Here is a 25,462-nt window from a genome sequence, read left to right on the forward strand (position 1 = left end):
TTACGTATGATTTTGCAGTGGTTCTGTTTTTTTCTGCTGGTACAGGTATGTTTTTTTAAATGAACACCAAACACAAAAAGGCAGACTATAACGCCAAAAATCCTCCTCCGCATATCACTTGATCCCATACAGGTGGCGTAAATATCTGCCTCCACCTCAGCCACACTCCGCTCTTCCAGAAATGCCTGCCACTGATCTTCACTAGCATATTCAGAAGCCTTGAGGGCTTCTGGTTTTGACTGCTGCTACGCAGAGCTCTTCCGATCCCCCCCCCCCCAGGATTGTTTCTATTGGTTGCGAATCAGCCACATTTTTCAGATAGCTGTCTGTCTGAACAGGAAAAAACACTCTCATTCGAAACAAACGTTGCCGCCTGCACCGGCTCTGAGCGGGCTGCAGCTTCATCAGCTTCCATCACTCATGCATTTGTGCAAAATTCTCCTTTTATTTTCTTTTGTGAACCAAAGGCTCCGGCCTTCATCAATCAATCCTTTTTTCTAAGGAATTCAATGTTTTTGAGTGAATGCAGGGGTAAGGGGTGAGAGGGGTGGCTAGGACACATAACAAAACTTAGTTTGATGAATATCAGATTGCTCCTGTGTGGCTCTTCAATTTACACTTTGAAATGTGTGGCTGTTCAATCAGAAAGAGCTCAACTTTTCTGTCCTGAATATCACAGCAAATTTGAAGACAAGATTATATATTTTATTAATATAGAAGCAAATGAGGGTGTGACTGCAAGACAAAGAAACTGATGCAGATGAATACAAAAGAAATAACTACAAAGTTAAACAAAGGTAAACAAAGTAAAAGTAAGAACAGATTTAACTTAAACTCAAGGAGGCTGATTGCATCCAATGTCAAAGCTTTAAACGGGGGGGGGGTGGTTGAAAGCCAGCGAGAGGACCTTAAAACTTTGTTTTCTTGTAGCAACTTAGTTATAGAAATGTACACTGCTACTCGGAACAATCGCAATCACATTCATTACGTTGTAATTTGCTCATACCTTCAGATTTCCACACACAATTTCCCTCTATGCTTGGCAACTCAAAAAGAAAAGACAGAGAGATGCTTTGAGTCGGGGATGACTCATTTCATAACTGGCTGCTGGATGACTTAAACATTTGGGAGGCTGCACAATGCTGCTATCGTTGGAGCGAGTCTACGCACAGACAAAGTAAGTTTGCAGCACGAAATGTACAGTACATCTGAGCATCCAGGAGATTGCCGCTGGAGTTTATGTATTATCTTGCAGGAGAACTTCCCTTGAAAGTCCTTTTAAAGTTTTTTTCTCCCCATCCAAATCCTGTAAAAAGGGTATCTTTGTCGAAAAATACCAAGTACACCTGATGGGTAGATTAAATTCTCTTCTTTGACCAGAAAAAGGTACGTAGGTCTGCATCCTCCAGTCATGCGCACACCAGCAGAAAACCAGGATGGAATTGAGTGATTAACCCTAAAAATCAAGCTGCATCCAAACATGCTGACCCTCCTGCTCGAAACCAGCGGTCCCCCCTCAGCGATACTCGAACACGCTCTGCCAAACCCGATACCTGAGCACTAGAGCTGCGTGGAGTATTGAAGTCAGCATCTGTGTCTCTGGTGCACCGACCCCTGCCCTCCCTCATGCACAGGCAGGTAGAAGTCTGCTTTGTTACATCAACTGTGGCTGTTTTGAGAGGCGCTCTCTGAAGACTTAGCAGGGGTGTGCTGGTTTAAAAAAACAGCCAGCTGGTGCCACAGTGATGATGCTGCCAGATTATTAATAATCTGCACCCATCCTCTCTGTGACATCTTGGAGAGCAGCCACTTTTCCATTTCATCAGAATTCAGCGACGATGACAAACCCTGCAGTTCTTTTGGATTCCAGCCTTTAAACAGCGGCGCCATCCCCCCCCCCACAAGACCGTTATTATCCCCCCCCCCCCAATCTCTCCAGTGTATCTGGCACTGTTCTGTCCATCTAACATTGAAACTGTTTGTACTCTAGAACTGTCTTTAAAGTGGACGTCCCTCCTGAACGCTCTACCCCACCTGAGCAGACCTACTTAGCCTCAGCCTTACCTTAAATAGACACGAGGCTCCTGCATTCAATAATTCATCCCGCTGATTTGTCCTCAAAAACAGAAGAAAGGCAGCGTGATGATGAGTCTTTATGACGAACTCAGCATTTTTCTTGACTTGACTTTTCTTGAGTCACATGACGCGGTACCGGTGTGTGTTCTCCACCCCCTCGGAGCGGTACACAGGGTTCACTTGTGCCGGGCTGGTCCAGTGCTTCCAAGGAGCCTTTTAAAAACCCTCCAACTAGGCTAAGCCAGTGGTCCCCAACCACCGGGTTTGGTACCATGCAGCAGAGAAAAAAAAAATACGTTATTTTATTTCCGTTATATTGACGACCATACTCGGAAAGTTGTTTTATTTTGAAAAATGGATTCTCTTTTAACAACATCCGTCTCTTCCTCTTGGCGAGCTTGACACGTACCTGTTTCAGTCACGGACCGGTATGCCCTAAAAAATCAAGCTAGCTGAGATAAGTGTAAAACAAACGTCTTTGGAGAGCTACTTTGCTAAGAAAAAAGGAAACGGCCCAAAGATGAGACGGAAGAAGATGGAGATGGACAACTGCTATAATTTTATTATCGTGGAATCACACGCGTTTTTAAAACTTCACAAGAGGCAAAGGGTAAGTCCAGTTCAGTTATTTTGATGCCTCCAAATGGAACTTGTGAGCGCCTGTGTATGGCATGGGAAGTAGTAGTAGGAGTAGTAGTAGTAGTATACAATATGCTTAGTTCAAGTTCATATGTTAGTTTAAGTGGCTAAGAGATGTGGACACCGACCCATTTCTGCCCTGTGGTCCAAAATGAGTTGAGCAATCTTTCCTGATTTATCACAGTCAACTTTCCTGTTTACTGCCAAACATATGTGTGTTAACAGTTGCTAAAAGACGTTGCTGGGGGACCTCTTAAAGCAACACTTGACGCCCTGACCGCGTTGAAGACGTATTTATTCCGGTCCCCGACACAAAGAGAGAAGAATTAGGCTGCGCTGTGGACTTCACCATCAGCTGAACGTCAGCACCATCCACGAAGACCCATCGTTTGTCCAAGGGTAACTCTACTATGTGAAGTTTCATCATGTTGATGCCAAGATCATCACGGACGCATCACATCGTGTACAGTCATATCATAGGTTAGCCAGTGTTAGCAAAACGATATTTTACCGCCCTAACTTGACGGCCAACCTCTATGAAAAGTATGCGTTGTTACTGTCAAGCTTGTCCGACTTGGCAGCAACAACTAAAGGGGGCAGTACTAAGGATCTGTCAGTTAAGCAAGCCAGCGAGCGGAGTGTAGGCAGTAAAAACTCTGTATGAGGCTAAGGACAGGAACATAATTTTACTTTTTACACACCTGTCGTAGTGTGAAACATGGTTTTGATAACCCATTAGAGATTGACGTAGCTTCTTTTTTGACTGTCAACTCTGGTAGTGTATTGTGACAAAACCTCACATGAAGGGCTGGAGCATTTTTTTGTTGCGCTGAGACTTTTAGTCAAACGTACGCCGGAATTTCTGACAAGTGTGAGCACAGTTGTGATTGCACCTGCTCCCTGTCAGCATAATGGACGCCGCTCCCTACTCACTGTGTTCCCAAAAAAGATGTCTTTCTCCTGTAATTAGGCCGATTATTCCAAAACTGCTTCCGTCTGAGCTTGGCCGAGGAAATAAGGATGAAGCGAAACAGCTTTTACAAATGCGGTATCAGATGTTTTTTCTGTTGTTTGAGCATACAGCGGGTCCAACTTTGAGCTTTAGGTCTGGGATTTTACACCTGAGGAAAAGTCAGACGGAGCCTGCTGGGTACATGACAGAAAACAACAGAGCTCCCTTTCCAAACTTTTCACTTCAATTAGCAGGGGGCATGAGACATAGCCGCTCTTAAAGCCCGAGCAGTTAAATTTAAAGCCAGCGAAACCCACTCGCTGCTCCGAAATGACTCCGGCAGTTACCACGCTGTTTGTCAGTTGCTTTTAACACCTCCTCTCTCTGGTGTAGCAGGTGCACACCACTACATTCCCACTAGGCTGTGAAAGGCCATAAAACACCTCTCCCTCCCCGATTCTGACCTTAAGTACATCAAATGTCCCACTGAAAACCTGTGTAAAAAAAAAAAAAACCTAAAAAAAAAAAAAAACTGTCTCTGCTGGTGCAAAACATGTGAAAGAAATGTCACAGCCCCTCTAACAGAAGTTGACAAAGTACAGGGTGAGGAGGGGAGGAACAGGAAGGAGGTGCGTTTTTTTTTTTCCTCCGGCGTCATGGGGTGGGGGGAGGCTAATAGACTCCATCCTCCACAGACGTCTCTCCACCTTGGTGTGGGCAAGGTTTTTTTCCTTGAATGATACCTGGCAGAAAAAAAATAAAAAAATCTGTGATCTATCACCGTGCCTCTGTCTGGCTCTGTCTCAGGACATAAAAGGTAAAACATTAACTGCAGCAGGAACACCTGACCTTTTCAGTGGGAGACTCCCACCTCATCCATCTATCTTTTTCCCTTCAACCTCCCACTCCATCCATCCATCCTCTCCTCTCTCTATCCCCCCATCATCCATTCTCTCACCTTGGGTACATACCTACCACCTAGAGCAAATCACGCCCGACTGCTTCCTGGTATTTCGCCCATTTTATGATCTGAAGACAGTCGGAGGACTCTAAAATAAAAGTTTCATGCTGGTTATTTTGCTGTAAAACTGATATTCTAAACAGCACAGTACTGTAATGTTGTTGTTGTTTTTTTACAATAATACACTGTTTTGTTGTAGATTACAGTTTGTAAACAGCAGAATAACTGCCAGTATTCTACTGTAATTTAACATGGGCATTTTTTACAGTGTATTTTGAGAAAGCCTTGACCTTAAAATAGATGAGTCGAAGCTGTCATCCAGTCATCGGTGATCTCTCGGTAGGTTATGTTGACTAATCCACTGTTTCTGTCCTTTGAAATCCGAGTAGAATTTATAACAGCAAAAGTTTGATGTTCTTTTGTTTTTGTATTTCTTCATATATGATTTATTTAAGTTCAAGCACCATTAAAAGGCACAAAATGAAATGATGTCTTTGTTTTGATGTTGTTGGTAATCTCATCATCAACTCTCATGCTCTGCATTTTCAGAGTCTGTAAAAAAAAAAAAGAAAAGCAAAGCCTCTTGTTGCTACCGCGGTTGCTAAGATGTTACATCCTTCGTTTCACTAAGTGATTCTGACTGAAACTGAGAAGCTATCTCCATGTCTTGAAAGGGGCTGTGCTGAGAGGCACATTATCGCTCTGCTGACCAGGTATCTGAGGGTGTACTTAACATCAGAGAGCCTTCAGCCTCTCCAAGAGAGACATCAAGAACTTATTTCCTGCACATTCCGCCATATTTGATGCGGTCGACGCTGACAGCCTTCTCTCATAAGAAGCTAAGTAAGTTTTTAAAGACACGATGTATACCACTTCAGTTTGAACCCCAGGGCTCCTCTTTTGTGTCCGCTTTATAACATTGGATTTTCTGCATTCTAGCATGAAAGCTGCAAATTTTTTCAAAGATTTCTGCTCATTTTTTACTGCTTTCACACACAGTACTCCAAGGTGAAAGCTCTTTTTTTTTTTACTTTCGCTCCCCTCTTTTTTTTTTTATTATCCCCGTTTGAATAATATACAGGGGATACCATTGTGTTTACCATTCATGAACTTGAACTAAGTGAGCCGAGAGGCGTTCAGGGTCTGCCTCAAGGACCATTTGACATGATACGCGGTTGTTGATGGACACTCTGTGGCTTTTTCTGTCATCCAGCCCGTGACCTTTCGGTAATTGGATGATGCCTCAAACCATTAGGTCACCCATAACACACTCCCTGTCACCCATAGACTTCCATTTTCTCCCTTGGTGTCAACTTTGCACAATACCATACATTTAAGAATAAGAAACAAAATATCAGGATCAACATCAACGTCCTATTTCTTTTTTACCGTCTGGCTTTAAATGTTGCAATAAACCCTGAACCTGAGATCTTGAGAGGCGCATTGAGTGGTGGCTTCTATTACAACAGGCAGAATCTTGACTTTGAGAATATTTCAGGTATTGGAAAACATTGTAGCACAATGCCTCAAGGCTCCACAATCCTGTTTCCCGGCAGTGTCCTCGAGATAAGCTGCAAGTTTCTTATCCGCGCAAAGTTTATGAAATATATCAGTCTAACAAGATGGAACTTGCATGACTTCACCTGTGCCCACGCTTCCTCCCTTTGTCTCTCTTTTTCCTTTTTCGTGACGGCGCATGCACACACGCACTCATTCTTCCACATTATATTAATTTGCAAATGAATAGAGAGGCTCTAATTAAATATGATTATTATAGTATTTCTAAATGTCATTCGTTTTGTGCGGGCCACGCGAGAAGTGTGCTGTTGTGAGATAATTAGATCAATTATGTGTACTCTAGCATTAGCGGGTTAACATTGCTGTCCAACAACGGCGCCAAGCACCTGCCTCTCTTTGTCTCTCGCTGACTTTGCTTCTGTTTTGCCTCGCCGCTCCTCTTCTGCCAGTCACAGTCCCGACCGCTTCGGACACGCCCTCTATTCTGTGTCCCTCTCCAGGTAATCCTCATAAGTCGCAGCGGGCCTTTTGTGGACAGCAATTCAAACCCCACTCGACGATGTCCTCTAAACAATGCAGCCAATGTTATACGCCGTCAGCTGAATGTAATGAGTGTGTGACAGTGGGTGTCAAATTGACAGTAGTGTATTGATAAGACACCAGAAAAAGAGAAAAGGATCATGTATAACCTGTTATAAAGAAGACAGTTTTTGACATTATTATCAGATATTTTCACAAGAAATTAAGATATTTTCAGTTAAATTATTATATTTTCCAGTCATAACAAGATATTTGAATATTATTACAACATTCAAACTTATTACATTACGACAAGAAGCTTTTCATGTCATAACAATCTCATATTTATATTGTTATAATGTGATGAGTTGTATAAACTTGAAAAGTTATGATCTAGTTTCAATGTAAAACTTTAAATATTATAGTATAAATATTATGTTACAACATGATAAGTTTGTATGTCATACTAATGTGAAAAAAATCTAGAAATAATGTCAGATTATCTCTTTGTAATGATACAGTTTTCATGTTAAAATGCCTTGGTAATTGCTTTTCTTTTTCTGGTGTGTTAGCAATATGCTTCCTTAAAATCTTCTTTTGTGTGATATTCATGGAAGAATTTGCAACTGCAAAAACAGTGCATCTTGTTTTCAGTTTTGTAGAAGGTGCAGGTATTTACACTAAGAAATAAAACCACGAGAAAATCTCCTAAAGGCAGCAGTGGGGGTTTTGCTGTAGCCCTGGTGGAAAAAAAAAAACGATGCTTTGTATGAAGTTCATACAGATAAATTATAAGTACCCTTGGGTGCAAATGTGCAGAGAATATGACATTTCTGGAATAAATCATCAAGTCCATTACAAAACATAATGAATACAAAAAAATCACATTCACCTACATGCACGTCACAAAGAAAACATAGTCAGCCTCACCCCTTCTCAAAGGTACAAAGCTGACGCTTCTGTCACCGGAGTCGCCGCGTCTCAACACGAGCGGCTTTTAGTGGGGCTCAGGAGTGCTTCGCTTCTCTACAAGGTTCCTTAACACCGCCTGACATATTGGGGGGCATTTATGCTGACAATCATAAGAGTCGCGGTGTAAGATCTTTGCACACACAGTAACATCCTCATGGCATCTTTGTAAGCAGCTGTAAGTCCCTGCAGGTTGCTTTTTTTTTTCATTTATTACGCTTAGACCAAGGCTGAGCAGGGAGCAACGGTAATCCCTGCACGTTAAGATCAGACGAGCACATATGACGTGTCATTTTATATCATTGTGGATGCGTATCTCTACTGTATTGAGTCATTTGTAAAGGGGATGACCAATTGAACTCAGGGGATTTTAATTTTCTATCCTCTTTGCATCTAATCATAACGTAATTGTCTTTGTCGGGACCAAATTGGGAGCATGTACCCGACATCTGCAGCACTGCAATGAGGGAAATGAAAGCGCAAGTCTTCTATACACAATTTAAACTAGAGTTGAGATCATACCTTCGTAAAAAGAATCAGTAATACAGCACACTTCCATCTAACCTGCACGGTCCGATAGACAAACCGCTTTTTAACACTTATTTTGTGAAAAACTTTTTTTCATGAAAGATACAACACCTCTTTGGAAAAATCTCATTATTAGGTGAAGCCAAAAAAGAAAAAAATAAGAAGCAATGAATGCATCGTTCACGGGGGGGAATAGATGAAGACTCCAGAGGTTCAGCGACAACCCCCTTGTGACACAATCCACACCAGGGCTGTAAAGTGCTTTCCACTTCTCAGTGGCAGCATGTTAGCTCTAACCCTGCACCATGGCTGTTGCTAGGTAACCTATGTCCTGTGCCTGATGATCTGGTGTTGCTGTCGGTGAGGTCAGTGATTGGAGCTGAAAGGTCTTGCGGGGGCGTTGATGTGGCACCAACAGTAAAACAGGGACAATTGAAGGCCTTTTGACACCGGGGACGTGATGAATAAACAACACGAGTATGTGAAATACTCAGCTGCAGACTTGTTGCATCAAAACTACTCACACTGCGATGCAGATTAGCGATAGTGTGCGTCGAGATGCAAGAATTGCAACTCAGGTATATTATCACATTCTAATTGGCACTTACTGCCAACAGCACCGGACAGGGACACATTCACCTGGTTCATCTCAGCTACCTGTCCTGGTGCTCCAGTCCGATCCGGTGAGATGTATGAAGACATTATATCAGCAAAATTACAAACAAAGTAACTAATTGGGGCAGCAGGAGAGTAGTTACTAAATTAATGCTTTTTTCCATGTAGTCTGGTGGGTTTGATGAGAGCATGAATGGAGAGAACATCTTAAAGCGAAACTCTTGCCAAAAAGCAACCGAGGCTTTATTTGGGATTGAATATGAGTCAAACCTTCGTGTGAAAGCATAATTACGACGAAAGAGGCACTTTTAAGATTTACCGTAGTTTCGGTTTTGGGCACGTTAATTTTGAACGGGAGTGCATGGGGCAAGACATGCTAGCATCAAAATCGCTATTTTTAGAACACTAAGAAGGCTCGACACAACATGAAACTTTGCTCGTAGCATCACTAAGGTCTCTACTCATTAACAAGAGCATTGAGAACATTGTTTGTGTACACAGAGTTTATGAAAAAGAAGGTTTTTGAACTACTCACCTTAACTGCTGCGCTCCTGTGCGTCGCCGTCATGCCAGACAAAAAGTGTTGATCCCCGAGTGCGACCTGACAGGCAGGAGAGTAATGGCGAACCGCTCCTCAAGCGTGCCTGGCAGGTCGCACTCGGGGATCGACACTTTTTGCCTGCCATGACCGCAACGCGCAGGAGGTGCAGCAGCTAACGTGAGTAGTTCAAAAACCTTCTTTTTCATAAACTCTGTGTACACAAACAATGTTCTCAATGCTCGTGTTCATGAGTAGAGACCTTAGTGATGCTATGAGCAAAGTTTCATGTTGTGTCGAGCCTTCTTAGTGTTCTAAAAATAGCGATTTTGATGCTAGCATGTCTTGCCCCATGCACTCCCGTTCAAAATTAACGTGCCCAAAACCGAAACTACGGTAAATCTTAAAAGTGCCTCTTTCGTCGTAATTATGCTTTCACACGAAGGTTTGACTCATATTCAATCCCGAATAAAGCCTCGGTTGCTTTTTGGTGAGAGTTTCGCTTTAAGGTCCCAGTTGATGAATCCCCCAAGACACCTTCATCACCTCTTCTTTATAGTTTTGTGCCCTCTGTAATATAATATTTGTATAGAAATAGCAGACGTCGATTTCCTACAACGTGATTGGTTGATGCCTTCATTCATGGTGCGAAAGCTCTGAAAAATCTACCTCGTTCGGGAAGAAAACACTAATTTGCCGTGTAATTATTGCTTTGTGTGCTCGTGACAAAAAAAAAAACAACAGTTAAAAAAAAATAATGCGGTGAAAGAAATTAACGGCGTGAAAAACAAAACAGGCCCGGCGTGTAAAGGCCTGCTGCATGACGCATTCAAGGACAATAAAGGAAATAATCCTACAGCTGATGAGCCTTCACGCATGTGTAATCAAGTCTCCTCAGTCTACAGGTACTCTCGTATATATATTCATGCTCGGGATTTGGACCCTTTGAGTCATCTCGGGGCTATGCTTGGTTCCTTTGTTGCCAATGATTATGATGAAATGCATGTACTGTGCACATTTTACTTCTGAGACTGGCTAAACTCACAAGCACAGGAGCAGAGTTAAAACAAAGAGCATTAAAAGACACATGTGGCACCTTTTGCTTCGTTCGTGCTTGGTATTTATCTAAAGCTGCTATTATTAATATTTCAACTATGGATCAAATGATTACCTCTACAAGAAAGAGGACGCTCACAGCGAAGAGCCTCCTGAATACCACTCAGCCCTGCAGTTCCCCTCAGCTCTGCAGAGCTGTACAGCGTTTTTTTTTTTCAGCTTGGTTCGCTCTCGCTGCATCGTCTCCAGCCACAGCAGGTGGCTGGTTTTTAATAAAAACGCAGCTGTAAGGCTGCTGTGCACTACCTGTCGGGCAACAAATGGCAGACTGACAAAGTTAGCGACTAGTTACATAACATAAAGAAGCGTTTAGCAGCTAAGGAGCCAGATATTATCCCCAGTAGCTGCTAGAGAGCATAAATGGAGAGTAAATACTGGACTTGGGTATATAAAGTGTCCAGAAAACGTGACTCCAATCCCGTTATCTTTTTACTTTGATTTCTTTCGATCATTTAAAAAAAAAAAAAACAGATTAATTAAAAGATTGGACTGCTAACCATTAGACGCTGAATTTTCACTTCCAGTCCTCTAATTCTAACACGACCCAATCACAGCCACAACAAACGGCCCCCTGTGTTCCCCTCTCGACTTGGCATAACGGATGGACATGCTTGTGCTCCGCTGTGTTCATCCCTCTCTCGCTCTCCTTTGATGATTTTCTAAGTGTGACCTCATTGTTCACTTCATTAAACTGAAAGCCATAAATTCGATCCCCTTCGTCCCCAACGCACATAACCCGCGCGCCGCCCGCCACACTCGCGCACGCACGCACTCAACAGAGCTCCTTATTTATCAGGTGGAGCCGGTGACAGCCTCTCGGTTGGTGGTGGATTTACAGCCCAAAAAACGCCCTGCCTGTCAGTGTGTGTGTGTGTGTGTGTATTTGATTGAGGATGTGTTTATGTCCTACTCTGATAGTACACAGAGGAAAAAGGTAGTGAAAAGAGGAAATGAGATGTAGATAAATAACCATTTTAGAAGATTCCTCCTCTCCCGCAGGCCGTGTGAGAGACTGGAAAAAAAAGAAGAGTAAAAGAATGAGAGAGAGAGAGAGAGAGCGGGAGCGGGAGAGAGAGAGAGAGAGAGAGAGAGAGAGGGTGCTGGAGCAGGCAGTACAATACTTAGATTCAGTCCGCCTCGCTCAAAATGGCTGCACGCCACAGTCCATCACCGCTTTATTAGAGATTACAAAACACCTTTGACCACACACACACACACACACACACACACAGATTGCATCCAAATCACCACCATCCAGGAAGTAAAGTAAAAAAACAGGAAGCTTGAGGCCACGTTCGCTTCACCCCCTTAAAAACCAAACGCCACATCAATATCTCGCTTCAGCGTGCAATAATACCAGCAGGATCGCTCGCAGACTGGCATTAAAACTGAAATGTTTCAACGCTTCGGAATGGATGTGCTTTCTGCCAGTGGTGACAAAACATTCTTCTCTTATCGGCTGAAACACTCAAGAGGAGATAAATGTCACTTGAACACATCGGTGGCAAAAACAGAGTACAGCACAGCATCCGAGCGCGAGGAACATTCTGTACAGTCATGAGTCAGATTTTTACCGTCGTCTGTATTTTTTGTCTTTATATCTTGACTCCCAGTCATCTGGTCCAAGACTCAAGCAAGTGCCAGGTACGTTTTTGTTTTATAGATTGCATCAAGTTCAGTCCTTTGTTAAGTGCTAACTATACAAAAGAATGTTATATCTTGAAAAATAACCTGAAAGTTAACATGTGTGTAATGTAAAAAAAACATAGTGTTGCTTTAAGGCAAGTCATGTCCTATAAGACAAGTCACTCCATATCTCATCTTTATAGAAATCGACGTTGTATTAGTGCCGGTCAAATAACAGTAACATTGGCCTATTAATCTGACCTCATCAAAAATTCTGACAATAAATAGAATTTTTATTATAGCTACTGATATTACAACCCAATCGCCAGAGTAAATGTTGAAACTTTACATTTCTTAAGGTTCACATTTCTAGTTAATGTCATGTGAGACGCTGTGCTTAAGCTCAGGTTAGGTTTAGACACAAAAACCACTTGGTTAGGGTTAGGAAAGGATCATGGTTTGGCTTTAAGTCCCCGCTTTGATCGCCACAAACAAGACGAGAGTTGTCAAGAGGTCTCCTTATCGTATACGACCACATCTGGAGATATCCTGACTTCCCGTCAAAAATATCAGTTTTTAGTCACCAAAAAAAAAAAAAAAAAAACAAGACAGGAAATACTCCCGAAAACTGTCCAGCGGTGTCATGCTCACAAATGTTGAAAAGCAGCCTTTGAACACTGGCTCGGCAGCCTTCTTGCCTCCAAGTCACAATGACTCAAGTCCACATCTCTGATAAATTACAGTATCTGTAATGCAGTGGAAAATTCTTGAATTCCTACCAAACAAGGCCTTCAATTATTAATCATAACTGTCAAAAAGACGTGTGTATGCGGCAGCGGGCGTCGGCTGTGCTCGCTCTCTGAAAAGTTTCTTGCTCTGACGAGAGAGGTTCCTGCATCACATCTGGGAGAACTGACAGTGGTGAAATCACCGAAAGGCAACTTTTCAGGAATGAAGAGAAATGGGGCCATATTTTCCTCCGTGCAGCGGTCATGGGATTTCCTCGGCACATAAAGTATAGTGGTAGCCTTCGACTCGACATGAACACAATATTCAAAGATCAGGGTGTCGCAGAAACCTCACATCGACCGCGGCGGAGTGTTGTGCATACAGGGTTTCTGCAGAACAGAAGCAGTAATGCCATTCCTCCCTTTTTCCTCTTTTCAATCAGGTGGCATCTGTATCCATCCTCGCAATAACCGAGGGTAATACTCCTGATGTTGTCTGCCATGTGTGAAACTAATCAGAGCCAAATCCTGGTTTGTGTGTGTGTGCACGCGTGTGACTGTGTGTTGGTGGGTGGGTGTGTCTGCCTTGCAATAGCCACCGGCACCTTGTTGTAAAGTCAATGATGCTGCTGCTTGTTGCACAATCCCTCCTTTCACACAAACAGACGCACACATTCACGCACTCATATCCAATCTGTCTTTTCTCCACACACACACACACACACACACACACATACACACACACACACACACACACACACACACACACCCACACCCCACAAGCAACATTGCTTGTTCACAGGCAGCTGGTGATGAACAAATATTCTCTCTGTTGTGGAGTGTGTGGTCATAAATGCGTGTGTGCCTGCGAAATGGGAATCACTCAATTGTGTCGACAGCAGCCGCCTTCCCGCCCTCCGGCGCTGTGGCTCCTGATTGGATACCTCGTTAGTCAATTACCTCATTAGTGGATATCCCGTTGAGGGACCGCGCGCCGCCGACAAAAAATAAATAAATCTGTCCCTTTTTTTTGTTCTGCTTGGATGCTGCTCCTCGCACAACGTCCCGCAAAACGGGAGTCTTACGCTCCACAGTTGCAGTTAAGCCGCCTGCTCATTTACAGATGTGACCGCTTTATGCCAGTCCCAGAAGGGCTCGAGTCAAATAGTACGAATACACATCTGACAGGGACTTGTTGCCACCCTGCTGTGCGGATGCTGCTGCCCTGCTGTTCTGGAGCCTAGCTGCCGCATCCATCAGGAGTTCCCTTCGCATTGAATACGCTTGATACTTGTGACGAACGGCGGATCCTGTGAAAAAATGGCATTCATACAAAATATGTGACGATCAGTAATATGCAAGATCTGCGTGAGGCAAACACCTGAGTGTCTGTCTCGTTTGCCCAACAGTTTTGAAGCACTTACTAGTGATTTGGGGTGGGTGGATAGAAGGGAAGAATGAAGAGATACAGAGCACGCCGGTAGAAGAGGACAATTATAGTATAACATGCGTAAAATGTATTCTGACAAATCATTGTTGAAGGGGTGACTAGTCTTAGGAAGTCAGAGTGGTTCAACAAAAGCACTTCACGTGTCAGAACTGGAGGGCCGCAGCTGAACACTTCCATCACTTTCTGAAACCTACAACAGGCAGTTCACACTGAGATGGCACTTTTCTGTCATGCCCTGTTCTTCAGCTCATTCTCACTCCCAAACGTGTCGAATACAGCAGCCTGGTCAGTGGACCCATGTCTCTAACAGGGCGCTCACACCAAAAGCGATGAAATCGCCTGTGGTCGCTCTGGTCGCTTACATCGCGTTGCTGCAGTCGCCTGGGTGGCAGCGACTGAAGCGACCGAAGGGGCGAGTCTTTCAAGCAGCAGGCATAGGTCTTTTTTATATATATATATTTTTTATATATATATATATATATATATATATATATATATATATATATATATATATTATATATATATATTATATATATATATTATATATATATATATTTTTATATATATATATATATATATAGATATATATATATATATATATATATATATATATATATATATATATATATATATATATAACATCGGTTCCCTGTTTCACCATGGATTGCACTTTGGGCAGCCTTCTTTGTGTAGCATCGGCATATTTGCAATGGAAACGCAGGACCCGTTGCCGTCAGTCAATCTGGGTCCATAAAATTCTGAGAACCCGGCATCTCCACGGAGAATTTCACAAGCTGATTCAGGAGCTCCGCTTTGATGACGCTTGGTTCCAGCGTTATTTCCGGCTTCCTACAATACACAACATCACTATCTCTCCCTCTGCATATAGACACAGCGTGTCACCTATGGTCTGCATTTATTTACATGTAGCCTTCCTACAGTAACCTACAACTCACCAGACAGTCCAACAACGTCTGCAACCTTCCTCCAAGCCTAATTTTTTTTCCTGTTGTCTCTATAGACAAACAGCCTAAAAGTCATAACACGCAAATTGTTTGAAAGTGAGCTTTCTTTAAAAAGTCTAATCAGAAATAGCATATCACACATAATTGCTAGCTTGCTCTCCTCTCCTTGTGCAAAACTACCGGGAACTAAGGTCGTTTGGAAGCCTGCTCCCCTATCCTCATTTCGACAATCATTCACGTCTCACCCTCCAACATAAACTTCAAAAACTCTACAATATTAATAATAAGTATAATATATTTGTCATTTCTAGTCAAAATGTCAAAATACACTTACTCACCTAGAAAGTAATATGTCAGTGAGATAAATGGGACTTGGTTTTAGACTCTTTTCTTTTTTTTACTTATCACAGGCAAGAATCCCACGCTTTATTAAGTGACAGCCTTTGGAACGATGATTAACACTTTTGCTTTAAGACGTCATGCTTCTTTGTTTGTTTGAAGTTTTTATATCATGCAGTGTATGAGGTAAGCTAAGACCACACACACAACGGTTGAAGTCTGTGACTCAGCAACTATGGAATCAACCAAAAATAAATACTTTGATGGAGACTTATCCTGACAATGTCTAGTATTAGTTGCTAAAATATCCCTCAAGTCAATCTCCCTGAGGCAAATCGTGGTTTTGTGATTTTTTTGGCAAAAGTAAAAATTCAAATGGACTTGACTTGATTTGAATGTCCCTGTAAGCTTTTTCAAACAGAAAGTGTTGTTTTTGTCAGACTGAGACCACAATTGTCATTGCGTGAGAACAGAAGGACAGTGCAGCTCTTTCTTGAGGGTTACTAATGAATTCCCTTTAAGCGTTGCCTGCTGCACCAGGCGCTGTCGTTTCAGGACAGCTCAGACATGACAAACACAATACAAAACATAATCTGCGCAAGGGAGGGGGAGAGGGGGCTGCCGTAATTGTGCCATCCACGATTACAACAGTAAGGATTGTATATGGATGAGAAATTGTCAATTTGCACGAGCACTCGTCAGCCGGTGGCGTCACGATCCGAGGAGACGGGCGGTGTCATCGCAAATCATAAAAAGTAATTGATTGCTGTGCTCAGACCGATTGAGCGGTAATGGACACAAACAAATAGGTTTTGAGGGGGAGAGAAATCGAACAGTTATGTAGCATGTAGCCCTGCTTGAACCAGTGGTACCACCGTGTGCGATGAACGAACAGGGATGAATAAGGACAAGTTGATGGGTTCAGCTCTGTCAGCATCATTACTTTGAACAAGACTCTGATGCCTCTGCCGACTTTCAGGCTGCACTGGAGGAGACTTAAAATACAGTTGAAAAAAGGTAATGTGAACCTTAGTTTCCTGGGTTTCTAGGACATGCTGGAATACATTACAGCCGCCGGTTCAGTGTGTCTTAGTTTTTTGGGCGCGACTGCAAGAACCATTGAGGAAAAGTGGATTACTCATGCAAGTCTCTCCAGCTCGACCCTCTCCACCCTTCTGTCTCTTTCTCCTCCTCCTCCTTCTCTCCCTCCTTTCCTCTCACATGTCCATGTCCATTTGTATTTTTTACACCACATTAACATGCTCACTCCACCCCCCCCCCCCCCCACACACACACACACACACCCTCCTACTCCATCCTCACTCACTCCTTATCTACAGTTCTCTAATCGAAATGTTTTACATCTTGTACCTCCCCACGTTTTTCCCTTCACCCTCTATTCTCTCCCTCCTCCTCTCTTACTTCCTTTTTTTCCCGACTTTCTGCCTCTTGCCCTTCCCTCTCATGCTCGTTTTTGCCTCTCTCTTCTCGCTTTATCGCCACCTTCCTTTCTTGCTCTCTCAGGTTTCCCCTCTCTTTCTCTCATCCTATATCCCTCTCCTTCCTGCCGCCGCTTTCTTCTTCACACCCGTCTCCCTCCTCGGCTCCCCCTATTCCCTCCACCCTCCTTGCTTGTTCTTTCTCTTCCCGTCACTCTCTCAGGACACCAACCTCACACATGGCTTATTGATTTCTGAAAGCAACACGCAGACATACAGCCAATGCAGGGCCCACAAATCTGCACACAAGAGGATTTGAGGCGCACATCCATTCAGGTCCCGCGCACACGAGACAGTATGTACAAGCGCGCACGCTCCCCCAAGTCGTGCGATGAATATTTAGATGATGCCAGAAAACATTAAGACCGGGGGTTGGCGATGGGGAAGGAGGAGGGATGGAGATGAAGGGGAGAGAGAATGTGCCTGTAGATGGCAGAAGAGTGCTTTAAGGGAGCGTGTAGGAGCTGATTTCACACACACATACAGGCAAACACACACACATGCACACGCACCCACACATATTCTCATTAACCCCCTCGCACGGGCGCATTGATACGGCTACACCTGTGAGGATCTACCATCGCCTTACAAAAGCACCCTAAACACACACACACACAAATACTGCAGATTGCACTGAGGCTGCAATCACACTGAGAATGATTATTCAGAAAATCAGAGACACTGTCATTAATTAATACTTTGATTATGATATGGGACTGAAGTCTGCATTGCATAGTTCCCCTGGGGCCGTTTACTGACGAGACTCCCTCTGATAGCCCCGTGATGTTGAACTCAATTCATACTCCTATCAATGCTTATATTGAATATGGTGATTTCTTTCCTCTGGGAATTTCAGTGTTCAGGAGATGTCCCTCCTTTTGTAGGGACAGTACATTGCTGTTTTTGAACTACAGTATCTAATGAAGTAAAAAGTCCTTTGGTTGGTTGCTTGCTTGCTTGTGTGTGTGTGTGTGTGTGTTCATGAATGATGCTTGGAAGACAAGTAACAAATTAATTTTACAAAGTGACAATAAATGTACCATTAAAAAGTCATTTAACTCTGAATTTCAAGTTGATTTTAACTGTTTTTTTTTATCCTCATTCTCAGTCGGTAAACGTTAGCCTAAAAACGACTGTGGTGGAAATACTATTTCATGCTCAGTGATGGTAGCATTGCAGTTATAAGTAATCAAACCTCACCCTTTCGACAAACAGCTCGGTTGCATCATCCAAAAACCTACGCCCACCAGCTCCCAGCTCTCTTAACTCAGATGGCCTCAAGATCAAGGACTTGACATCATCTCCAGTCTGAACACGGCCCATTCATAACCTTGAAGGAAAACCACATGCCATGCAGCACGAAACGGATGGCCGGAGATGGGTTCTGATGCGCCAGCTTCCTCTGAGGTAAATAAAAAATGGATGTGGCCGACGTGAAAAATAGATACCCAGACAGTTCATTCAGTAGTTAAAATCGGTTTGTGGTGCCACAGAGTCAAACGCACACCTCAGATTTCTGTGCAGGCATTGATATCAGCAAGCCCATTATATGTCTCGACTCACTGAAGCTGTGATGAGTTTGGTTATATGATACCAATAAATACAACTTGGTTGTTGTTTTGAGAAATAGTGTTAAAACTCCACTGGCCTTAAACCATCAGAATGTCAGCTGGCAAACTCCAGATGATGAAACATACTTGTTACGATGTGATGTAGTCCCCATGCTATTTGGGGGAGTCTTACGGTATATTAAGTACACTGCAGCACTTTGGCTTGTTTTGTTGACTTGATAGCAACTGTATTTTTTTCCCTTGTCAAATAAAGCATCTACTTGCATCTAATACTTCGCCTCAGTAACTCAGAAAATACAAAAGAGGTGCATTTGACTCCCAAAACAGGAAACATGCCAATTACATTGTGTTCGTTATTGGACTTAAAAACTGAAATAAATATATACACATATATATAGAATAACAACCATCTTATCCTGTCTCTTTACAGAGACCTGTCTAAAACACAACTTCCAGAACCTATAGAAACCTGTTTCCAACAAAATACCACACATTTTTCCAGAGTCCTGTCTCCAACACAAAACCCAGCATCTTTACAGAAACGTTTCTCAAGCACAACATCCCACATCATTAGAGACCTGTCTGCAACAAAACATCCCACATATTTTCAGAGACCCTTCTCAAACGCAACACCCTACATCTTTACAGAGACCTGCCTCCAACACAACATCCCACATCTTGCTGTTGCACTCAACAGGTGGGCCGTGTCCTGAGCCCATAGACCACAGGACTACGGCAGGACAAGTCATTGATGCTTGGCGCTCACATGCAGCCAAAGTGGATGGACGGTGTTTACCATATGCGTGAACTTTTGATGTGAAGATGCCGACCATATTATCACGACTATCCTGTTGCTGCTGTTTACATTCACCCTGACGTAAATCTAACTGCTGCACTAAGTGTCTGTGTATGTATATACAGCATACGTGTTGTAAGTTTGTGTTGCATTTCAATTTCGCTATGCATCCCCGTGTTTCATAATGACAAATAAATCACCTTGAAGCTGCTAAGATGTGATATTTAGGGGATAATGATCATATAGGAGCGGTTTAATAATTGATAGCACAATTACTGCCATAAATAATAGATTTACACGTGTGTTGTTATTTGGAAAGTCATATAAATGTTTTATACGTTGATCATTCATCGACTATGTTTTAATGCGTTCACATATTTTCCCTGTCAACTGTTAACTACAGTAACATTCAGCATGCAGATGAATTGTATTGCTACTAAACGTACACAAGTATTGGCTAGAAAATCAATTAGATGCCATTGGAGATCTCAACAGTGTCACTTCAGAGGACCAATAACTACGCCGAAGTGTCTCCGTCAATCATGTGCCACCAAATCCCAAACTCTTCCCTGTATTGATTTCATTTCAGGCGACAAGTGGAGCAATGAGTGATGAGGCAAAGTCATTACTGGTTAGTTTGTGTGGCTACTGGGGAGAAGCTGGCCGCGGTAGTCCCCTAACATGGTTTAGTGTAAGTTTGAATTTGGCCTCGGGGATGCATTTCTTGGTTTGTGTTAGTCTTTCCTCTTCCACTCGATCAAATCGTCGACCTTTGGTAAAGTTTTGGCACGCACCCCTTCCTCAATGCCAGCGGACGCCCCTGCAATTTGTTCCTCTTTTTTTTTCTCCACACAGCTCAGCCATCCTCCGCGTAGTCTGCCGCTCAAAATAAACCTAAGCATTATCTCAAAACAACAGAGCAGTTTTGAACAGAGAGTCCATTTCAGAGTATTATTTCCGACCTAAAGCACGTGAATGGAAGCGGGAGCTTACGAGGAGCACTTGAAGGCAGCATCCTCAGTAACCGGCGGGGGAGAAGGAGAGAGACGCGCCAGCCGCTACACCGGGAGAGAAGTGCACCGAGCGGAGGGGGTGATACATGTCTCCTCTGGTTTCTGACAACGAGAGGGATTTTCATATTATCTTTTCCTCGGCGGACTTCACACAGAACTAAAGGAGCACTGTCTCGGCGTAACGAGCGAGCTCTGCTTTGGCTTGTTTGGTAAGGAAATGAAAAGGAATGACTGATGCCGGGTGCTTTTATGTGTGCGGGGGGGTAGAGAAGTCGAATGAATGAGAGGATGATGAGAGAGTGATTAATGTCTCTTCCTTTTCAGGAGAGGGGTGAAGATGCTCCGTTTCCCCTGCCGCTGTTTGTGAGAAAGGGGGTGCCAAAAAAAAAAAAAACAGGAGGAGAAGAGGGAGGAAAAAGGAGAGGAAGGTTTGACAGACGCGCGAGTCAGGAGGAGACGGAGGAGAGGAGGGTCATCTGGCCGGAGAAGAAACACCAGAACAGATATTTTCTTCTTCTTCTTCTTCTTCTTCTTCCTGAGGGGAGCAGAAACAGAGCAGAGGGGATCTTTAATATTTTTCATTTGTTTGTGTGGTTTTTTTGGAGAAGATACGCACACTGTGCGAGGCGACAAAAAAAGAGGGGGGATTTGAGAATGAAGAGGGGATGCAGCCGGGAGGAAGTGTGGATTTGAGACTCCCCATCACTCTTTTTGCACGGGGACGGGACGGAATAGAGAGATACTGACGACGGGCACCGCCAGAAGCCGGCGGAGAGTGGATTTAAAGACAGAGGGGGGCAACCTGTGCGCCCGTCCCTTCTCTCCCTCCATCCATCCCTCCCTCCCTCCCTCCCCCCATCTGTCTCTCAGTTTTCGCTCTGTAGATGTTGACTAAAGTCATCTTTTTCTCGGATATGAAGGATTTATCTAGTTTGTGTTAGAAGGAGGAGGCGAGGAAAACGCACGCGTCTCCCCTCCATCTCTCTCTCTCTCTCTACGCCTCTCTCTCCCTCACCTCTCTCTCTCTATCTCTCTCCCTCACCCTCTCTCTCTCTCTCTCTCTCTGTCTCTCCCTCCGTTTTCTGGATGTGAAGCAGCATGCGGCCCGGTGAGAGCGTAGAGGGCTCGCGTTCGGCTCGCGGAAGATGCGTCGAGGCTGACAGTATCGCCAGTATTCTCGCGCACCCCTCGTCGCCGGCGAGGAGGACGAAGAGGTGCACGACGAAGAAGAGGAGGACGATGAGAGGGACGAACGAGAGGAGGAGGATGACGGACGGAGGGATGACGGCGATGCGCTGTTTTCTGTGGAGTCTCGTTCTCTGCTCGCTCTCCTCGCGCGCGCAAGGTAAGGGGGATGCGACACGCACACGCACGCACACAAACACACACACACACAAGTGCGCACTCGCGCGCAGTGTGACATAAACGCCCTCACGAGCACGGTTTGGGTGAGACTGGGGAGTTTTTTTCTTTTCTTTTCTCCCCCCCCCCCTCTCCTCTCCTCTACTGCAGTCATGAGAAAGATGCTGCTGCTTCTTCTTCTTCTTCCGTGCGCGTGTGTGAGGAGCGTGTGTGTGTCTGTGTGTCTGTGAGGGTGTCTGCGTGCGCGAAAGGATGTCTGTGAGGTGTCTGTGCGCGCGCGTGTGTGTGAGGCGGTAGGTTTGCGTGTGGGCGTGCGGGGTGCGTGCGTGCGCGCCTGGATGTATGGTGTGTTGCGGAGGAGAGCGGAGAAATAGAAAATTGGCTTACAGGGAGGATGGAGGGAGAGAGAGGGAGAGAGGGATGGAAGCGGCAACAGCCTCTTTTCCTCGTTTTCTGCTTGCTTCAGTTTGCTCCCTCTCTCTCCCTCTCTCTCCCCCTCTCTCCCTCTCTCTCCATCCTTCTCTTCAATACAGCCATTGAGCTGGTAGCCAATAAATATTCTTGCGGTAGCTCTTGGGCTGTGGCAGCGAACGTGAGCTGCTTATACCAAAAGTGTGTGCGGGGAGTGTGTGTTTGTGTCGGTGTGTGTGTGTGTGTGAGAGAGAGAGAGAGAGAGAGAGAGAACGTGAGTTGTTTATAGTGATGAGGACTGAGCCTTACACAGCATTTTATCCCCCCCCCCCCAAATTTTCCACCAACTTGTATTCATTTTTTCCTGTCAAAAGATGCCCTATATGGCTGGTGTGTCCCCCCCCCCCCCCCCCCCCCCCCCTTTCTCTCTCTTCTCACACACACTTTCTTACCACCCTCCGCTCTGTCTTCTGCCCCCCCCCCCCCTTTTGCTCCTCCAGTGAAATAAAATGTTAAAATATTCACAGTATAGCACACTCTCTCCCGCTGTCTTTGTCGGTCTGTGTCTCGGTCTTCCTCAGCTTTTTTTTTTCTGATTTGAGCTCCTCTCTCTGATCCTGCTCAGAAATGCTGTGTGAGCTAACACACTGAGTGAACACACACACACACACACACACACACCACATGCACGTATAGACTCCTTGCGAACCTCACCGATTGCTGCATCAGGTGGGAGGCTCGTGTTGTTTTCGCGAACTGACCGACCATTCATCAATGCATCTCGAGAGGAAAAAGGAAGGGAGAGGAGGATGGAGTGGAGCAGGCCCAAGATAATGAGGGAAGAAGAAGTAGAGGGGGGACAGTGGGAAAGGGGGGGGGGGGGGGGGGGGGGGGGAGAGACAGAGGAGGAGATAGGAAAGAGAAGGGAAGTGTAGAGACACAAGCAAGAGTGGGTTTCTAGCTTAACACAAGCCAAGATCTTTGAACTTCTGCAAAACACCAAGCCGGGTTGATTTTGTCAAAGAAAAACTTTGAAACAATGATTTTGAGCAGGAAAGAGGAGACTCGGGGTTAAAAAACTGAGCAAGAAGGCAGGGGAGACATCAAAAAATCCAACCGGAAGCTGTTGAGAACCATTTTGTCATAGCAAAGTCCGCATGATCCTCAGGAGTAGGGAGATCATGTGTAGGCTGAGTGAGCGGAAATACTATGGATTTCAAATCGTTAGCGGGAAACGTCTAGACACTTAGGCTTTTCACCATCAGACTTTGCAGGATTGTAACAATCTCGAGTCTTTTCCTAGCCTACTTGGAAAGCTTTCCCTTCTTCTTTTACGGTTCACTCCATCAGACAGATGAGAGACTGTGATTCGTGCGGTTGCCGACCAAGACAAAGACGAGAACGCCGGGATTTCCTCAGGCACGAAAGGTCTTATTTTTAAAACCCCCCGGGCGCAGAGATCCTGACACTGATCTCTTCATGGCTGCGTAGCCCGTGGGAGATCTCTTGGCGTCATTTAAAAAAAAAAAAAAAATAATAATAATATTTGAGGCCCGGCTGAAGAGTAGTTTTAGGCTAAATGGAAATTGAGATGAATAAAATGTCAGAGGTAAATCTAGAAGTTGGCAGAGCAGGCGGGCAAATAAAAACTTTTTGTGAAGTGTAAAGGCCGAATAAAGAGGTAAACAAATGTGTAATTAAACGTCCTCTTGATCCATGCTGACATTTTGGGGACCAAGGCTTTAAAAAAAAACAAAACAGAGAGAGGTCGGGAAATTAAAACCAGCCACAGCCAAACGCTGTTACATTTTGGCTGTGGCCCGCGAATTAGTCAACTCCATCGGCCATTGGCAGGTAACCAATCATTGTAAGGGGCCCCGCAACTCTAAAAACCCATCGAGGAGGTAAAGTAATGAAATAGGCAGTAATGGATTCACACTGCTGCTACAGCCGGTGTACAAAAAAAAAACAAAAAACGTTGATTTCTCAACTTCCCTAACGCATTTGACACAAAGACACAGTGCCGTTTCCCAAAGAAGTGAGGCCTTTTGTTAGGATCCGAGGTTTGAATCGAGGAGTCCGTGTTCCACAAAGTCTTTCTTCAGAATGAGGACAAGGGGACGGTCTTGGAGAGGCCTGAAAGCTTCCTTTTGGAGCCCGTCTCCGACAGGTTATTATAAAAGGGTTGCTCTTTTTGTATATTTTTGAATGCCTCGAGGGAATGTAATTTAAGAAGCAGATTGGTGAAGCTCGTGCCAACGGATTCACCTCAAATGAAGTTTTCCCTCCAAGTCAGATGCTTAAGAAATTGCCGTACTCTGTCCTCTGCTCATCTTCTTCCCTCCCATGATACCCCCCGCTCTCCATTTCAACCCTTCTCCTCTCCTCCTCCCTGCTGCTCCACTCAGCTTAACTCCACCTCTCCTCTCTTCCCCTCTCCAGTCCTCCTGCCCCTCCATTCCCCCCCCCCCCTGCTCAGCACTTCTTCTGTGCTCTCATCTCCTCTCCTCTCGGCTCCCCTCGCTTTCATTTTCGTCTGTCAGATTTGTCCTGTGGCTCCAGAGGCTTAATTTACTCGCCAAACATGCTAAATCGCGCGCGAGGAGGAAAAAATCCACACACATTTTTCACCGTCTTCTGAGAGGGCCTCGGTGTATTCCGGGGCTTCGTTCAGCCTGTCAGAAAAAAAAAAAAAAAAAAAAAAAAAAAAAAAAACCCGTCCAACCTGGCAACCCTGTACCTCTGCAACAAATCCACGCTCGAGCTTGCTTTTCAACGCCATCTCTAGAATTGAACCTTATCGCGCACATTTTACTGACAGAGGCGTCTCATCTGCACTCAATCAAGAGACTAACACGGATCAATCATCGAGGCCTAATTATCAATTAGACAGCTGGGTAATCTATCTCTGGTCATCGGTGGGCTGCGGGATCGGTTCTACTGAAGGCTAGTCCTCAGCGTCCGACCAAGCAATTAACCCAGGAGGCTAAAAATAGCTAATTTAATTTATATTGACGAGCCATGGAAATGTAGTGCTTTGTTCTTGCAACATGGCTAAATTGAAATTTATCAGTCATCCCCCCGCTAGCATCTAGTAATTTAATGCTGGCCATCAGTGTTAAATTGGACGGGCTGCCCGGCGCAGTGAAGTGGTCCTCCAACCAGGTTTCATAAACCCATCACTGGACACGAGAGATTGATCGGTGCCGTCTACACCTCTAATGCTGATTATAAATCACTGATTGACGTCGTCCATTAACGTGCCGCCGCC

General features: G+C 44.4%; 1 protein-coding gene across 7 annotated transcripts in view; it reads left to right on the plus strand.

Annotated features, from left to right (window-relative positions):
- The first annotated feature begins 20,279 nt into the window (after positions 1-20,279).
- csmd3b (CUB and Sushi multiple domains 3b) overlaps positions 20,280-25,462 on the plus strand; it is a 376,450-nt gene continuing 371,267 nt past the window's right edge. For all 7 annotated transcript variants that reach the window (XM_030411810.1, XM_030411811.1, XM_030411812.1 and 4 more), the window contains exons 1-2: positions 20,280-20,627; positions 20,743-21,763. In XM_030411810.1, the coding sequence (XP_030267670.1) occupies positions 21,517-21,763 (247 nt within the window). In that variant the 5' untranslated portion in view covers positions 20,280-20,627; positions 20,743-21,516. The remainder of the gene's footprint in view (positions 20,628-20,742; positions 21,764-25,462) is intronic.

Source organism: Sparus aurata, chromosome 3 (assembly GCF_900880675.1).
Source record: "Sparus aurata chromosome 3, fSpaAur1.1, whole genome shotgun sequence".
Taxonomy (NCBI): Eukaryota; Metazoa; Chordata; class Actinopteri; order Spariformes; family Sparidae; genus Sparus; species Sparus aurata.